This window comes from Athene noctua, chromosome 1 (assembly GCF_965140245.1).
Source record: "Athene noctua chromosome 1, bAthNoc1.hap1.1, whole genome shotgun sequence".
Classification (NCBI taxonomy): Eukaryota; Metazoa; Chordata; class Aves; order Strigiformes; family Strigidae; genus Athene; species Athene noctua.
Window position 1 is genome coordinate 154,257,809 of NC_134037.1, and position 19,330 is coordinate 154,277,138.

General features: G+C 36.2%; 1 protein-coding gene across 1 annotated transcript; it reads right to left on the reverse strand.

Moving 5' to 3' along the window:
- Positions 1–1,455: 1,455 nt before the first annotated feature.
- Positions 1,456–19,182, reverse strand: LIPI (lipase I). The gene is made up of 10 exons (XM_074901834.1): positions 19,134–19,182; positions 15,671–16,047; positions 14,721–14,829; positions 12,084–12,185; positions 10,551–10,640; positions 9,256–9,423; positions 7,565–7,657; positions 4,992–5,103; positions 4,449–4,622; positions 1,456–2,180 (listed from the first exon to the last, which is right to left on the reverse strand). Exons 1-10 carry the CDS (start codon positions 19,180–19,182, stop codon positions 2,093–2,095), a joined length of 1,362 nt encoding a protein of 453 aa, XP_074757935.1. The 3' UTR covers positions 1,456–2,092.
- Positions 19,183–19,330: the final 148 nt, after the last annotated feature.

Consider the following 19,330-nt stretch of genomic DNA (forward strand, 5'->3'; position numbering starts at 1 on the left):
GCTGCAGTAATAAACAAGCATTCAGCTCCATTACAGGAAAGAACAGTGTATCTACCCTTTATGCTGCCAATTTAGAGCTAATACAGTTTCATTATTTTTTCCAGATATTAGCTTGCCATTGAATATCTCAAGCAAAACAAAAGTTTATAGTCAAAAATCATATTCAGACCTCTGTACTCTAGCTCTCAGCAGGACATAAAATCAATGGGAAAAAAAGTGAGAATATAAAAGAAAAAAACAATTTTAACATATAAAAATATAAAAATTCAGATAAATTGTAGAAAGCAACATTAAAAGGAAACTTAAGAGGCCATCTGATATATTTCTATGCCTGAACATCTATGTCACCCATTGAAAGATTCTAGTTCAAGACGTTTGAAATTTACTCTCAGGTCTCTGTGTTTTTATAAAGTGATATAAGAGACAGGTATTTGGAGGCAAGGTGATGAAAGGAAGGAGGCTCAGAGACCTGTAAAGGGGAAACTAGGGTCGATGAAAGCAAGACTAAGCAAAAATCTGCAGAATGAAAACAAGCAGAATAACAGCCTTTTTTTTAAAAAAAGAGGAGAAATTAAAAAAAAACCATACCCCTCCACACACATGCATACAAGCAGACAAAAATGTCTTTTCTTGTGTATCTCCTACTGATTCCCTCAGAGGAAAGGAACAAAGTAGTATACAATAAAATGATAAAGCTGAGTAAGACACCACCTGAGAAATTCTATGTAATGTAATTATCATTTCTATAAAATAAATAATTTCTTCTTAAAAGTCAGTCCATGACCACGTCTGTCTCCACAGTTCTGTATGTTTTTGGTGTGTCTAGACAAGTAAAAGCATGTGTAATGGCTGGTTCAGAGCTTCGCACATACTGACCAGACAAGCTGCCTCTTGCAATGAACAGAGCGAAGTTATAACTTGCTTTCCCTTCCTTAGTACACTATCTTCCATCTTCCTTCTAACTCAGCTGTTGACTTTCAATAAAACTTACAATTCATAGGTTTTGGACATCCAACTCCATTGACAATCAGATGAAACTGGTTAAAAGGTTCAACCACATATTGCTGACAAGAGCAGGGACAGTGGGGTCGTAGGAAAGAAAGAAAAAGGATAACGGGCATAGGACGCATTTACACAAGAAACCAGAGTTAAATACATAAGACAACCTTAAGGAAGAAAAATACACCTATCTGATCTTCAATAAGTAGCATCAGGAAAGGCAATCTGGCATTGGAAAACCTTTTCCTGAACTGGAGGAGGAAATCTTTATGCAGGGCTTATTCCTGCTCACATTCCAAGAGGTGAAAAGCTGACATCAATCTCAACCTGAGCAGCAGCTTTAATTCCAGGAGGCCCAAACAGAAACAGAATGAAAATGCATTTATTTCATCTTTAATACATTCTCTTCAGAATACACTTTAGAATTACTTCATATCTAAAACATTGCTGCCCTGTCCATAGCTTTAACACAAAAAAATAATCTGAATGGTCGCAATAATATTCATCTACAATGAGCATAAAGATAATTGATTTAAATAGCAAATGTACATATGTGCTTGCAAATCTTGTTGTTTCAGTTCTCAGACTTTCTCATCATATAATGAGAAAATGTGAATTCATTTATCCAATGAACACAGCACAGCAAAACTGCTGTGTATTAGATCTGTATATTACATGTACAGCATATTAAATTCACTTAGTAGACAGATAATTATGTTTCCATGTAAAAACCATTACAAATAATAAATAATTAAATATGTGTATGACTTGACAAATAATGTGCCAGGATTATGCAGATAATTCATATTTAATTCAGTAGTCGCTTCACTGCTAACAAATAATAATGAATAGACCATTGCATGTTCTCCACCACAATACATTTACTTTATTCAAATTTCCCAAATACATGGATGTCTGAACTTTTCTATTCATTTCACCCTAAGGCACTCAAAGCAAGTAATGCATGTTACCAGGTAGACTCTTGAAAATACATCTAATTTATCTCATTTTCTTTCTCATTGAAGTCTTTATCCTGAGGAAGAATCAAAATGTCACTGCTGTACAAGAAATTAAGTTAGTAGAAGCTCTTTCTTCACATACCCCTCTCTGGGCAAGGGATGAGTTTGAAGGTCAGTTCAGTGTTCTCCATCAGTACAAAATCATATCTGCACAGCTGCAGCCTACAAAAGTAGAAAAAGATGTACACAACAAAAAAGTTAACATTAAGAGAAAAATATTTCAGTATTTGAGTTAGAGAAACCATAATGATGAATAATAAAAACATATAGTTCCCACATACTGTATCTCATTTGAAGTGCAATCCATCTAATCTTGTTATTATTGAGTACCAGGAATGCCTTATGGGAGAGCAGCCCTGAGTGAGGAGTAGGTTCTCCAGCTCATTGACAGGAGGGAAACAGGAATAGCATTTTTGTTAGGTGAGGCTTTCGTAATCCCTCACCACATGTGGCTTCTCTGCTTTCTACTAAAAAGCAAGTGTATGCCACACATTCTTTTTCAGTAGAGGTATTAATAAGGTTGTCTTTTTTATTACTCCTATTCTAGTTTTGGTGAAAAAAACCAAAGGTTGCTGGGCTAAGCAGCTTTGACACATTCACTTTCCCCATCAACTGAGTTTGAATTGACTGACAGTTTCAAAAGCTTTTTGGGAGAACTGACACCTGGAGACATACAAGTTAGGAAAGCTTTCTGGATTTATGGGTGAGTAGGAATGATTTATCTCACGAGACCAGAGTCTGAAAATTATATGTACCTTTTAACACTCCCACATTCACACACCACCTGTGTGAACAATGGATCGGCCCAGTAGACAATTGTCAGTCATATTCCCCAAAGTCCCACTGCCTCCCACTAACCTAGATCTGGGGACACTGAGACTCCTATTGTTTTCATCCTTGCACCTGTCCTCTGTTTTTCACCTACTACTTTGTTATATGAATAATTTGAATATTTTAAATGTAGTTTCTAGTTGATTATCCTATATTCAAGTAATTGTTGTAATTATATGTATCTAAATAAGGTAAACATAGTTATAATTACAATAAGCAATTATGTAATTATACCACCTAATAGTGATGTAAAATCTGCATTTAAATTACCTTCACAAGCTGATTCAATACACTATTTTCCATTGCTATCTAAAAGTACCTAATATGCCTCTATGACTGCCATGTGATGAGGCTCTGCATGAAGGACTTCAGCGGATCCTATATTAAAGCAAATCAAGTGCATCTTGCTTTAAAACTAACAAGAGTCTGAATAACAGGAATGAAAACTCAAAAACCAGTAAGGGCTGTTCACTGAAAATTCTCCTTATTTGGTAGACCATTATCCGAAAAAGTCCTGAACACTTGCATGAAATGTATCTTCTGATTTATCATCGCTGGGTTGAGGAAAAAAATTGCAATAAGATTTAGAGCCTTGACTATCTCATCACCCAATGCTTTTAAATAAAATCATGCCAGTTCACCTGAGAGCTTGAGACTTAAGACTTTCAACACGTTAATAAAGTCTAATGCATATACATTCTGGGGAGTACTATTTTGATTGCCGAGTGTTCTGTTTCTCCATAAGTCTCTACCACCCATCTCCTCCTCTTTCCCAGTCAATACGAAATAGAGTATTTTAACAAGGTTTAATAATTTTTACAAAGTATCATACCCAATTCCTACTAGACTATTATCATATATCAAATAAAAAAGCCTTAAATATACTCTTGCTATCCTGGATGTTTCTTACTTATTCCATGCAATACGTTATTTTCACAAGATGCAAATGTAAAACTCAATTGCTAGTGCTATTGTACAAGTAACTCTGGAGATCTACAAAATTAATATTTGGCAATACTGCTGATGAATTTAAAACCAGAAATAATTAATAAAAGCTTAGTAACAGCACTTAACTTAATTATAAAAAAATGCAGATGATTTCCTTTTAAACGTAGACAAGCATAGACTATATTTTGGTCCTGGAAGGTCTTTACCTTCAGCAACAAGACCAAAAAACCTATTCCAGTCACACAAGTAGCTGAAGTGCTTCATTTCATATCTGAGTGTGAAAAGATGTGGATGGACACATGATTAAAATCAGAGAAGTGCATAATAAAATTTATCTTCTGGAAGAGAACTTAACCATGCAGATGTAAGTCCGGGTGGTCTACATAAGTGGTCCTAGAAAACCAGTTGTGACCAGCCAGCAGCAGCAGCCTCCTCTAACAAACAGCACATGTGACTTCTGCATGTACAAGGGTGATGTGCACTAAATGTTAACGTACAGAGCAGCTCTTCCCCATGATAAATTTGATTCTAGGTAGGATGAGAAGGATATTCATGCATTTAGGGATACGTGATTAAAAAAATCAATAGAAGGAAATACACATCCTGAGCAGTTTTGTTGATACACAACTTTGATACATGACAAATACTTACCTTTCTGGATTATTAAGAGATTTCAGCCTCATCTGGAGAATCCTAAGCTTGTATTTTGGGCCTATTAAAGTCTTCGTAGTAAAGGTCAGGGAAATTTTTGATATGTTGTCAAGGTCTCGGTAAAATCCAGTTAGCATTTTGACTCTTTTATATTGCTGAAATGTTGAAGCTTCACTAAAGAAAAATATTATTTATAATCAGGGTTTTGTTAGCTGAGTAATATTCATTATTGCTAAGCATTGTTATTAAAACCAGAAATCTTGCAAGACATATTGATTTTGAGCACTGAGAATAAAGAAACTTAGAAGTGGATTCAAACCAGTACCATGCAAGAACTCGGGCTAGTTCATAAATGGAGAGGATCATTCCAGTGTGAGGAGCCTCTGACACTGAGCCATACACAGGGAAAGGAGACATGGCCAAGTCTTAACAACCTCATGATATTTTTTTGACTTACAAATTAACAAGTTAAGAGGTTTAGGAAACTCAGAAAATTAGTCCTATAAAATGATAAAAAAGATTTAGAGACAAAGCACAACATACCTATTCATCACTGATTCTACTGTGTTTCCAGCATAATCTGTTATTTTAACTTTAATGACACCTCTCCTAATGCCTTTATTCCAGGTAGTAATATCCAGTAAGTAGTTATACACTGCAAAAAGAAATAGGAAATAACAAGATTTAATGAATGACCTCAACAGGATACAGTTGTTGCTATCACCCTGTTAAAAGTATTCACTGGTTGATGTTAGGAATAGTGACCCTTTACTTACAAGTTACCAAGTCAAAGCAGAATAAGAAGGCTATTGACAAAAATTAGCTTCTATCAAATGGCTATGTCCTGGAGTTCTGTGTAATTAGTGTACCGTTTCCTCCAGTTCTTACATGGAAAGGATTTGCATCAGAAAGCTACCATCAGAATTAGCACGAAAAGTTTGACCTGCCTAAGGAAAAACTGCAAAATGAAGCCCTAACTAGCACCTTCAGGTTTTGGCAAGCTCTGCAAAGAGCGGATATTTGAGCTATAGTGTAGCAACACCATCATGTTACCCACAAAAGTGACATGTCCAGAAACTGCTGCAGTCCATTGGCAGGGAATGAGGAGGAACATCATTAGCACAAACTTTATGTATAAGCAAAGTGGGCAGTTAGCTAGGTGAGCAGATTAACCAGGTGGTAAAAGATGAAGTGAGACATTATTCCCATGCCTTGCTTGCCCAGCCTGAGCAGGTGCAGCAGCACAGGTTCTCCAGGCACCCTTCCCTCAGAGAAGTCAACCTGCCAAAACCTCTGTGTGGATACTAGAAAAACTGCATGGGGAAGTTCAAGGAAGAGGAGAGGGATCTGATTGCTTTCCCATACTTCAGCCTTTCTTCCCCTCCCATGGAGGGCCCATGGCCTCAGGAAAACAGGCTGGGTACCTGGGGCTGGCATCCTCCGTGCACAGGCACAGAGCTGACCTGCTCCACTGTGTCCTCGGAAACCCTGACCTGGCCTTCTACCACACTTCTGTAACCATCACCAATATTGTGACCACGGTAGAGCTACCCAGAGCAAACACAGCTTTACTACTCACCAAGTACAGAAGCCAATTCAAATGTCGGGTTTTGGGTTTTTTTTGGGTTTTTTTTTTTTCTACGTTACTTTTTAACATTCTCTCCTAAAAGACCAAGCCCACATGAAAAACTTATCCTGCTCAGATTTACAGTTTCACTTAGTTTTAAGACCTTTTGTTTAATTCTATTTCCTCGTGTTTTCAAATATCTAAGAATTAAAATACAGCTTTAGTTAATAAATACCCTCTTTTTGAGACTGGCTTAGTAGATTCATTCTTCTTGACTTTGCATATTTTCCCTTAAATTTATGCTGTCATTACAACATCTCTTAATCCTCTCCATGTGTGTCCTCCTATGTCTGGTAATTTTCTCTCCCTTTTCTCCCTTCTACCACCCCTATCCCAGAATGCTATATATAATCTTTTCCTTCTGTGTTGACTCTTTCCATCATAAGGATTCTGCCTGGTTGGATTTTTTCTGAATGCCCAGATTTTAACATGTATGAGAGTGAAAACAAAGCCATATTTTTTGCCAGAGGAATGAATGAAAAGAGAGACCTTGTGGCCTGTGCAGCCCTGAAAGCACAGAAGAGCAAAGCCCAAGCAGAGAGGAGCAGGGGAGAACAGTGGTAGCCAGTTTGGGTTGAGCCGAAAGACCACTGAGAACAGGAGTTACTTTATGTAAAATCCATCACATCTTCATTAACCTCTCCTTGGCCCCTTGGAAGAAACAGTGATGTAAGTAAGCATGATTACCACTATAAAAAAGATATTCAGTCCTTGGTCACAAAACTTGCCAAGATGATGGAAAAATCTAATGTGAAAACCCAATTTCACTTGAATTCCCTGTACCCCAAATCAAAGAACCTTGAACATAAGCCATTAGAAGAGCATGTTAACATTTGTTTATGGTGATAAAATCTGTTAATAAAACCAGAAATTGTATGAAAATCCAAACTGGACCTCTACATGGATAAGTAGATATCTAAAGTGTTGCAGCTAAAGCCCATGTCATTGAGAACTCATTCCCATAGAGTATAACCCTGAAACAGTCAGCTAACTCTTCCCTCCATTGTTTTACTCCTAGAGAGACATGGATTTTTAAAAGCTGGAGTAGCTTTAGTTGATTGTGGGGTGCTCTCCTCCTGAGGTGGAACATAGAGGTGTCTCCTTTTTGTCCCCCACCCAGAGCAGTCTTGCTTCCCATTTTTGCTCTCTGAAAATAGCAGCAATGATCCCATCTAAGCACGTTCTCTCAGTCCAGTATTTTCCCTGTCACTTGATTCTCATTTTCTGGTTTTGTTTTTCCTCTTGGCAGTCCATCCCATTACTTTAAAGTCACATTGTTTTCTCAGTTTGTGTATTGCTTACCCTTCTGCCACAATCATTCTTCTTTCTCCAGTCTGTGAACTGACACTTAGCTCATGGTTTATTGCACTGTTTTACACAGCAGCTAACAATAACTTCCTACATTTAACATGCTTTCACTCCAGATCAGCTAACAAAAACCAGCCATAACATTTCAAAAAGTTTGTTATGTGCATATTCCGTCACTCACTGCAGAATGGCTCTTGGTCTGAGGTATCAAAATAAGCTTTCATTGGTGAACTCTTCGAGATTAACGTTTTTTTCCATCTATCAGCATAAAAACCTGAAATCCAAAGTTTAAATATTTCATTTCAGACATCTAGCAAAATCATGATACATGTATAATTACACAAAAGAAACTCAGGCAAAGTGACAGATTTGGCTTTAATTTTGTTAAATCTTCTCTGAGAAAGTAAATTGACTTGGAAAATGCAGGAATCTCCTGAGTTTAACAGAATGTAGCATGCAAGTATTTCTTTCTTCTAATATATTAGTATCACTAAAATTGTCATAACGTAATAATTGGAAGCTAGTCTAGAGTACTAACTCCAAAAAATAGTGCTTGTGAACTCATGCAGAGGTAATAAAAACAAACCCAAAAAAGTAGCCCACATATTTGCACAGATCAGTTACAGGACAGCTTCAAATTAGGTAAAATGTCTTCCTTTCTTTTTTGAAAAATTACAGCAAATATTTTTAAACCCTTTAGTCTATAATTGTGGATATTATTTAATAAAATGTTAGATACTCTGTAAACCTCCTAAGCTTATGGATATAATGTAGAAAGAACTTTGGTTTATACAATTCTATGCTTATTGTCTTTGGGACTTGATAACAGTCCTTGTTTCTAAAATGGCTGATCCTATTCTCTCCTTCTTGATTTCTTCACCTAGACTGGACAACCAGGGCTAGTTACAGGCTGCAGAGCTGCCACTGCAAGGCAGCAGACAGGAAAGTCTGCAGTATAAGGATGCTGCTGCTTCTCTCAGTTCCCAGATTCAGCTGCCTGCAATTTCCTCATAGGTTTTATGGTTATTAAAAAAAAAAAAAAAAAAGGTGGCAGATGACTAATCAAATATTTCTCCACCTCTAGCTCAGGCATTCTATGTAAGTGCATCAGTCATGACTAATAGCCATGCTGGGTAAGTCCTGGAGTCTTTCTCCTTTACTATAAAGCCCTGTTATGATTGGGTTTTATTATTATAAAATAGCATAGAAGTATGTCTATCTATGGTTTTTCTTCAAACCTGATCTACCTAATACAGGGTGCACATCCTAATATAAGGAAGTAAAAAAGACAAGATATAAATTGGAAGTTAACTTCTAATTAAATATTATTAAAATTTCAGTCTTAAGAGAACCCCACCAAGTAGAAAATGCTCACACTATTCTAGCTTTTTTCAAATAGCCTCCAGAGCCTCTCTAAAAGCAGTAAACCCCAAAACAACTAAAAATGCCTCCAAATAAAAGCTTGATTCCAAAAGAAGAGCCAGAGAAACCATGAAGTTGCTATAAACATTATTACTCTTAAATAAAAAACAGAGGTGCTCTAGGGATGATAACACACTGTGAAAACCTAAAGTAATGAACTAAGCAGAAGCAGTTTATCTGTAGAAAGAAGATACCCTGTGAATCCATTTCAGACTGGAAAGCATAATGACCAAAGATTAGGAACGTTCAGCATCCATGTCTAACAACTATAAAGCAGACAAAGCCCTAAAGTTTAAACTATTTTAAACAGTACACAGCTCTGCATGTGCTCAATCTCTACAGAACCCTTAACACAACACAAAAGATCTCTGGAGTAGCCCCAGAAATATTTCTGGATCTGGATTTCCCAGAAAACCTCAGCCAGCCCAGAGCAGATATCATAACGCTTACCCAGTACTGGACAGGACATTGGCTGGAAAGCTTCACAATCAGCACATTTTCCTCTCTTGTAATCCAAGTAAGAGTTACAAGGATATGTTATTATGTCACACCTTCTTTTCAAAGATGATAAGAAGAGGAAGACAGATCTTTGATGGTCACACTTAAAATAATTAATTCCTTCAGGAAAGAAAAAATGAAATACACAAAGAATATGTAATCCTTTTTCTTCATGAATGAAAAGGTGTTATCAAAATAATCCCATTTACCTGAGTAATTTTTAGTTAGCCATGCTCTTATTCTCTGGTTAGTTGACCATCAAGTGTAAAACATGGATGCACACATACAAGAACAAATTGAGGACTATTTTGAATATTACAGGTACAGAAAAAAGTCTACAGGGTTTTATATATAAGAAATAGTCTGCTAAATCCTGACAAATTTACAGAATTTTTTGTTATAAGGCATGAGTCTGAGTTAAAATTTGCCTTGTTGCATCCAGTGTAGAACATTTTGGCAGGAAAATTACCATGAGGAATACTTCAGAGATTCTTTTCTCTATTTTGGGGGGGTAATAAATTCCTTCCTCTCCTAGCAATACAAACTATGAGAACTGTACAGGTCAAGATGATCCTGAGTCTTAAGGGATTCTCCTGTACTCAGAGACACACAAGTGGAAGTCCTATGCTTTTGAGCAGCTCTAATTCCTAGCAGCACTGTGCAGATTAGTAATAGAAACATGGACAGACATTAACATATCCAAAAAGAGCAAACAAAAACAATGGGCAGCAACCCTGCCTAAGATTTATGGAGGCAGGGGAATATCATGTCATAAACCTGATTTCATCCTAGAGCCTAGAAGATCTGTTCAAAACCTAGTTCATCACTGCCAACCTTAGGAGGAACCTAAGACACAGTGAAGACTTGAAAGCCTTGCCTTCCACATCATATGCAAGTGATTCTGTCCAAATCACTTGGACACAAACATCTTCCCCCATCGCTAGCCATATATAAACACAGAAGAATGATGATCACTATATGCAGATTGCATATATAATATAACAATTCCATCATACCAGTAACAATGGTATGGTGGAATATGTATGCTTATAGAAAGATCTTTATTTAAAAAAAAAAATGTCCAATGTCTATTATTTCTCCTTTGCTGAGTAGGGATGGAAAAGAAAGAATACAATACCCTCAGCTCCCATATTACCACATATGTGCAGTGTCCATTGAATTCACTTTAACCTTTTTTGATTTGATCTTAAACTTTTTTCTCATTTATTGAACACATTTTTATTTACCACCAAATACTGTTTGTGGACAACCAGGCTGATCCATTCCTCCATTTGGATAGAAATCAATGGTTCCTAAAGGTTTCTTGAAACCTAGAGCTAAAGAAAAAACATCATGAATCAAAAAACATAATTATGCAGTCAATTATTTATTATTACATTCATTAAAAAATAACATGGAGGTCTTAAAGAATTTTTTTTCCCAATTATACTGTTCTTTCATTCTGTAAATGGGAGTCATGTTATGAGTTGAAATCTGTGGTTTATTCTTTTTAAGAAAATTATACACATGTAAAATGCTGTACACAAATGTATACAAATTTATGTAAGATTCCTACTGCCACAAAAGAAAAAGCAAAGAACAGAAGCAACTATTCAGTGCTGTAGCTGAGACATTTGCACAAAGAAATTTATGACATTCATGTTCTCTCCAGCAACCAAAATTTTTTCCCAATTTAATTTTCATTAGAGTAAAATATTCAATTTTTTGCCCATGACATTGGATTCTGAGCTACACTAATAAAAGCAGTATATCAAAGTAGAAAAATCTGTATCTGTCCTATGAAAGACCATGAGCAAAATTTAGCTCTATCTGAACTACCTTCTTTTTTACCACACATTATCTTTATTCACATAATTGGAACATTACAAAAATTGGTATTTTACAGCTTCACATAAAAATTTGTGTAGTAAAATGCTTAATTTTGAATATTATTAAAGAAACTGATATGAAACTACACGAATAATGGGACAAGTGTGGTAGGTTTGTAAGGTTTACTTATGGATTTAAAAAAAAATTAAACAAGATTATAGCATCGGTGAAGTAGACTTTACAATGTTCTTCATTTTAACCTTACAATAACGTGATTTAGAATTTTAAGCAGTGAATCTGTAGTGTATTAATGTGATACAGCTGAGACTGTCTGTCTCAGAAGGGACTAACTAAGCGATAATCACGTGCTTACAACATCTATGTTCACACACACTAGCACAGCAGAAGGATGTTTGTGCTAAACTATTTTGCAGATAGCAGTATCATAAGTTAATACAATAGGCATGCTTTATTCAATGTGCAGAATTGTTTTTTTCATATTCAGAAGGAATATAGTATAACAAACAAGACATAAATGACAGTTGTGTAATCACTACTTCTGTGTGACACTAAATGGACTCATGACTGGTTATCGACATGTGACTTCAGTTAGCTGTTGGACATAAAAGTTATTTCAATAGTTTCAGGTTCAGCCATGAAACTTCACTCACTAACAAGGCTACTCATGTCAGAAAAGAACAAACCACCCATCACTGCTTAAGTCATTAGCAAAGTTGAATTTCAATTTCTTGATGAATAGGCATAACAACATACAGTATGATTTCAATAGTATAGAAATTGTTAGAAAGCAACAGCACTGGAATCCATCTGATAACACAAAATATACTTCTGCAGCACTATTTGGATGTTACTGAAATAGCTTATCCTTTCTCTTTTGCTTTCCTGCCTTTCCTTAAGTTGAAACAGAAAAGTTAAGGCTATGTCATTACCATCAGTATCCGAATGGATTACATCAACAAACTGTGCATCAGTATGATCCAGTCTCCCTTCTGGTGGTTCTTGAGTGAACAAAGGGCCTGCTGGATCAAGACCTACATGAAAATAACAGTAGTATTACAAATCCTGGGTAGTATCCAGTAATATTACAAATTCTACAGATTATTACATATTCTACAGATACATACAAGACTGGCATTTCAGAATTATTCATCAATGACTCTTCATTTTCCTGGAATAATAATCAAAACAAAAATGAACACAATTCTCAAGTTTCCATTCTTCAACTTCCTAAGCAAAGCAATGGTTCCTAACACAAGACTGATCAACCTGTACCTTTGAATTTCTTGGTCTCCCTAACTACTTGTGCTCATCTCCTAGTTCCTCAGATAAATTATAAACCAATAGCACTAGGGATCGAATTTGGTGAATTAATTTTGTCCTTTTTCCCATACCTATTACATACTTCATAAAAACGAAATGCACAACATAACTACTCTCACCACCAGAACACAAGGTGAAGACATCTTGGATGGACACAATTTCAAACATGCCTCAATCATTTTATCATTCGATGCTGAAATTACTTATAGAAAAACAATTGTTATATACAACCAAGTGAAATACTAATTTTTGACCACATTTGCACCTGAAGGAGGTTTGGAAATTTTATACTTAAACCAAAATTCAACTATGACAAAAGAGATTCCAACTGAGATCCACAAAAAGCACTTTATATCAAGGAGGAGGAGATCTGGCAAAGTATTTAAAGTACAAACACTGTGTATTCTCATTAATTTTAAGGACAGGTAATTATTGTTGTGCAGCCCTGAAGCCTAATCATTTTCAAGATGGTAATTTCTGTCCCTCACAGGGAAGCAAAATTGTTACCTGAGGTTTGCTCTGCTCCTATTTTCTTGACAACAAAAGCATAGACAAAGAGGGTAAAAGAAAAAGCAGCAAAGATGAAAAATATAACTGTCAAGGCAAAACATTTCTACACTTAACTGGCTCCTAATTACATTCTCCCTGACTGAGAGCCAGGGACAGTGTATGACCTTGGATTATCCGAATTTGTACTATGATTTAACTGGCTTTAAGAACTAGTCTACGAAGGTTTTCTCTCAATGTCAAGACAAGCAAGACCCAAACTACCACAGAGGATCGTGGAATGCCAGGAATACACATGCATAGTACCCCAGGTGACAAAGGTAATTGTTTTAGTCCACTAATAAGTTTTATATTTCTGAAACCTCCAAACAGTGAAGAAGAAAATAACATTTTCTTTGGGTTTTTTTGTTTTGGTTTTTTTTTTTTACATTTCATTTTCCCAACATCAGTTTGGGCCACTGGCTCCACTTGTTTGAAAGAAAAAGTATCAAAACTCACAGAAGAGGTTATGAGCCTTGTGTTTTTGGACTACCCAATCTTTGCCTTTATTCATCTATATCTGTAATTATAAGAAGGTGATTGAAACATTTCATGTAATTCCATTTACCTGTGGGCATCTGAGTTCAGAAATTACACAGATCTACTAGCTCTCAGTTATTGTACAGAGAAGACACAGACCTGATAGCCTGGCACTGCAATCAAGTCTGTTGCCAACCAGTAATGCCAACAAACTCTAGAGAATTGTGTAAAGCGGAAATTAGTATACTTAATGAAAGGAATATAGCTGGAGCCTGTTGCAGCCTTAGAAAATGTCCTGACTTTCAGATTACTGTAGGAAAAGGGGAGGAGTCTCTAATTCCTTTTCTTAAGGCTGACTACTGGCTCCTCTTATGTTTTGAGAAAAAATTACTGAAGTACTCTGAAGAGAAGGTTTGGAGCTATGAATCTCAAGGAGAGGTATACCACTTTTTTTCAGCCTGAAAACAGCTACTCTTTTAAATCCTCCTCCTTCTCCTCTTAGCACCTTTTCTGATAGTCACCTTAATCAGCTTCCTTCTCAACATGCTAGCTGCAGTGAGTTTTGCTCTTTCACCACAAGAAGTATCTGGCGCCTGTGCACTCAGATTAGCACCGTGGATTCCAGCATCTAAAAGTTAATCCTAAACTTTGAGCAGCCCTGAAAGATGTACTCACATGAGGGTTCATTGTATGCACCACTCCTGAAGATGGCAATGCTGACGATGTAACAAATATGAGGCAAAATCTGCAGTACCCAATACACAGGTTGCACACCTGATTCATGCTCCCTGGACAAGACAGCTCGATGTACTATAACCATGTTCAGACGGCTCAAACTGAAAGTAAAGCCTTGTGCCCGATTCCTGTGGTCTGACCAAGAGCTTTTGAACTTTCCTTCAGAGGGACCTGACTTGCTCCATCAACTAGGCAGAAACTAGGCAGAAACTTGGGTAGCATATAATGATATAACTTAAGTGGCATTTGGATGTAGCATTCAATTTTCATTTGAGAGACTAGAGGTAAACAGGTTGGAAAACTTCAGTTGTAATTTATGTCCTGAAGGCAGACTTTCACAATGTTCTGAACTTCTATCAGGGATACATTTCTCCTTGTGCATGTTACTAAAAAAGTCAGTTCTCATTTGTTGATATTTCTGATTCACAGCTAGGACAAAAATACAAGGTAGATTAGAATACGCGGATTGGGATTAAAAGATTTACCTGTAATTCTACCAAGTTTGCCATTATACTTCTGGCCAACAAAACCAGCTATATGCGCCCCAAGACTCACTCCAATCATATGTATAGAGTCAAGAGAAGTTCCATCCACCTATCAGGGAAAAAGAAAACAAAGCCACAACCACACACACAGTTAACAGAACAGACATCAACAGACCGATTTAGTTTTCACTTTTTGTCAATACTCTAAATTGTACCTTTAAATTTCTAACTTGAAAAACAAATGGAAATTACAAAGTTCTTCTCAGTTTGCCATTCTGAACTAGTTAAACAGTGTAGTAATTAAGAAAGTGTTTGACTAGAAGAATGTAAAAAGGAAGCTTGAGTCACATTTCTTCCAAAATGTCACACTAGTTAGAAGGGGAGAAGGGGAGGGAAGAGGAAGACATTTACCAGATACAAGAAAAATGAACCAAAACTATGGAGTAAGAAAAAAAAAATTCTCCCCCTGCCTTATCCTTGCAATAAAATAAATTAAAAACATAATACCATTAACAAAGACTTATTCCATAGACTTGGTGAATAATGCTGCCAAATGCATACCTGCATTCATTTAAAATCTTTAATTATAATAGTTTAATTGTAAAAAGAGTAGTGCAATGCCTTTTTAAAATTTTAATGCTGTATATTATTTGAACATCTCTCACTTTACCTCCCCACTGGTGCACTCACTCTTTCCAGAAGACTTAAAACTTCCAGATGGCTAAAGAAACTGGATGCCCTCTCAGGCATACTTCAGTGAAAGGGAAATAAGAACTCAGGTGAAATTAAAGATATTCAATAACTGCATGCAAATTTAGTAAATACTTTGGCAAATAAATGTCATTTGATACTGTTCACTGGGTTTCTCTTTAGATATATTTTAAATATCCACTCCCACTCAAACTATGCTATTTAAACTTATTCAGAACAGATGCAACTCTCTGACTTACCAGCATCTGGTCAACATAGTTCTTCAGTATTTCTGCAACTTTTCTGCAGTTTTCAACAGCAGTTACGTAATTCACAGTTGTAGCACCACGATTCCAGTCAACTATGATGAGATTAATATCCTCTGAAGACAGTAAAAGCTCCTTTATGTCACCTAGCCATACTGGTGGTGATCCTGTTGGTCTGAAGCCATGAATAACAAAGACAATTTTCTTGGAGGTATTAAGGTACTCAGATGCAGTAACATTGTGTTCAATGAGTCTCTCAGAACAGTTTGGATTTCCCCTTGTGTATAACAGTAGCTGGACTTGGAGTTCTGTTCCAGACAAAGCATTGCCTATATTAAGATCTGTAAATTCAGGACATTTTTTCACCTCATCTGAAAAAGATTAAAATGTCAGACAGTCATCTGATGAGTTACACCTCCTAAAATACCACCTCTTCACTTTTCTTTCCATATTTTTCCACTAAAATGGAAGAACTTTCATTTTCTTCACCCCAGACCTTTGGAATGAGGTGCCAGAACATGCACTGCACAATGAGGAGCCACAGTTTAACTAATGACTCTACAGACACCACTGTGCTCCTCTGAACCCTTCAAATACCAAATTAATTGTTCCTGAACAATATATTCTCTCCATAACAAATACAAATTAGTTGTCAGCATTGACAAGATCCTTTGTTTAACCATCAAATTTAGGTTGTCAGAATTTTTTCACAACTAGTGTGTGTTGTATAAACAGGAAGACCATTGTGGTTGTTTCTTCCTCTTTCGGCCAGGGTGTCAAAGTTGCCAATCCTCAGGTCTTATTGTTTGATCTAGCAATAAGAATCAGTGGCCTGACAGTATGGGATGACCCAGAACCCTTCCCTAGTTTTGGATCACTATAAGGACACCCTTACCAAAGAACAAAGGAAGAAAAAACAAAGGATCTTGTCCTGAGTTTGAAAAAAAAAAAACCTGTAAGGTCAATGTACATAACGGCACAAGAAAAATGGGGTATTTACCATTTTTGTACTCGGACAGTTATGGTATATGAGGTTAAGCTGTAGATCAGTCAGGATCAACAAGAGGATGGAGATTTTGAAAAGGGTCTAATAAGACCTGATTTTTCCCATGTGCTTAGCCACATTAAAAGTTAATGCTTTAAAACGTATCCTTTGGCTGCTGAGGTCACATTGTGTGGGTAAGTCACTTCAGGATTCTGGGCACAACACTGATGCCTGCCACAGTTCTGTATGGCATCTTCACCTTCGCTATGGTGTTAGCCGGCTTATGGTCAAAGAAATTTTGGCCTGCCTCTTGCCTCCTAGTGACTATACAACTTTACACAAGGCTTTTGTCTGATATTGATGGCACCATTCTCAAATTTTCCTGTCAGTAAGAACTTTGTAAAACAAAACTCAGCCAATTTCTAGGAAGCAAAAATAGGAAGAAGAATAGTGCCTACTCAGTTCCTAAAAACTAATAAAAAATATAACCTGAATTTCTCAGAATTTTTGGGTTATAGGAAAGGCAGTTCTAGCTCTTCTCTTTTTCCCAGCAAGCAGCTTAGAAGGTAGAAATGAATCTGCAGAGCCCTCACCAGTATAAAAAGCTGTGAAGGGCAAGTGCTTGGGGGTTAAAATGTATCTGAAAAATGTATTTGATACTATAGTGAAGATCTAAACAAAACTAAACAATGTGAATTACAGCACTTAAGATGCAGCAAAGATGTGTTAAAGACACTAACTCACTTAGGGAACTAGACCAATCACCTCTAGGCCTGCGATGACTAGACCAGTTACTTCTGGACTGGACATCAGAAAAAATAATAGATATTTGCAAAGCAGAGCAAGGTTGAAGTTACAGAGTGTTAGAAATAGCCTGAAACCTCCTGTTTCAAATTGTCCAAAGTTTCATGCCCATCATCGCCTTATCATAGATGACAATAGCTACAATTATTACATGTGGGAAAAGTCAGAATTACCGGTATTTCAAAATAAATATCAGAGTTCTCCTCATTTAGACACCAAATAATGTAACTTTTAGTGCAATTACTGGACAGGTTATTAACTAACTAGGGATGCAGGAAGGCAACTCAGTTTCATTGCTGAGACTTATCCAAGAAGTAGTTCCAAAATCAAGATCTGTTCGGCTGCAGTTGCCTTGAATTTAATGAAAACAGTATTCAAGAACCTGGTAAAATGTCATACATGTGACATGATTCTGAGATGCTAATAGAATGTGTCACATTTAATCTCTAGATTTCATATAATGATATATGACAATAAAACTAGAATAGAAATTCTATTACACAAACATCATATACAAATCTATACAATAACAGCCACTTGATTACATTTTTGCTATTCAGATTCAAAGCTAGAACACAGAACTCTTAATTTTGACCAATACTGTTCTTAAAACCAAGTTTAACCATTGATCCTTCTAAGTCACTCCTACATTTCTAACACTGAAAAGATCCATGCTAAGATGTTGTAAATGTTGAAGCGTTCCTCTGTATCAGGTTATGTTTTGATTTCTTATCATTTGATTGGCAGAAATAAGAATTAATTTTTCGGAAGTCAATGGAATGACAGTGACATAAAACAGAGACACAGTCTGGTTCATGGGAGTGAGAAATCTATCTATCTAATAATAAAATTATTTTAACTGACAAAACCTAGTTACTAGCTGGGAAATTTCAAAGGGAAACAACTCATTTACTTATGACTGTGAAATGACAGCAATTATTCTTTGAAAAGTAAATAGAGAAAAGAATATTTATTTACTGTGGAATTAGTAAATACTATAAATAGATTTCATACTTTGAATTCTTTAGCGAGGAGTCATTAAGGGAAGTTTTTTCAAACTCCTATTTCTGACTGATTACTGGAAGGAATACCCAGCTGCCCTTTATGCACACTTGTGGGAGTACTCACATACACTTTTCTGTACACTCATAACATACAGCTAGGTGTTACACAGTTACATATGCAGTTTGACTCAGTCAATATATAATTTTAACTTTCCTGTGTACGTTTTTAAGTGTTGTATCTATCTTCTGTGATCGAAAAGGGGAAAAACTTAGGTGCATACTGATTTTTTTACAACTAAATTTTACTATTTAAGGCATAACCGGAAAACCTGTCAACCTATCAAAACAGCAATACACAATAAACTTACGTTAATATGTTAAAACTATGTCACAATTACCTCTCTACTTTGTACAAAGTGCACGTACCTGCGTGCGTCCCTGTGCAAAGTACAGCCAGAGATAAAGTATCAGGCTTTGTTCTATTTACTTTAAAATGAAAACCTACATCTTAGTTTCAAAGTGATCAAATTCTCCTCACTAGTTGTCTGCTCCATTAGGCAATTCACAAGGTTTAATCTTTTGGCCAATTTAAGTGAATATTCATTTTTAATGCTTGAATAAAGCTGAGAGACTACATCACAAAGAATAAGCTATTGATTCTTACCTGATTCCACCCAGTATATCAAACAGATGAAGAAACACAATTTCAGCATGTTGAAATGGAGAAAAGCAGTATGTAATACCACAGACAAGTTGCAAATCAAGTCCAGTATGCTAAGAGTTCTAACCTAATTGAATGCCACTAATGAAGTAAGTGACACGTAGAGTAGGAAGCAGAGAGCACAGCTGTATTCAAGCTTC

Coding starts and splice junctions, on each gene's coding strand:
- LIPI (XM_074901834.1), bottom strand. CDS start 19,182: ATGCTGAAATTGTGTTTCTTCATCTGTTTGATATACTGGGTGGAATCA. Junction 14,830..15,670: donor ACTATGTTGACCAGATGCTG/GTAAGTCAGAGA, acceptor TTTCCCTGATAG/GTGGATGGAACTTCTCTTGA. Junction 2,181..4,448: donor TCTCTTAATAATCCAGAAAG/GTAAGTATTTGT, acceptor CTACTTTTGTAG/GCTGCAGCTGTGCAGATATG.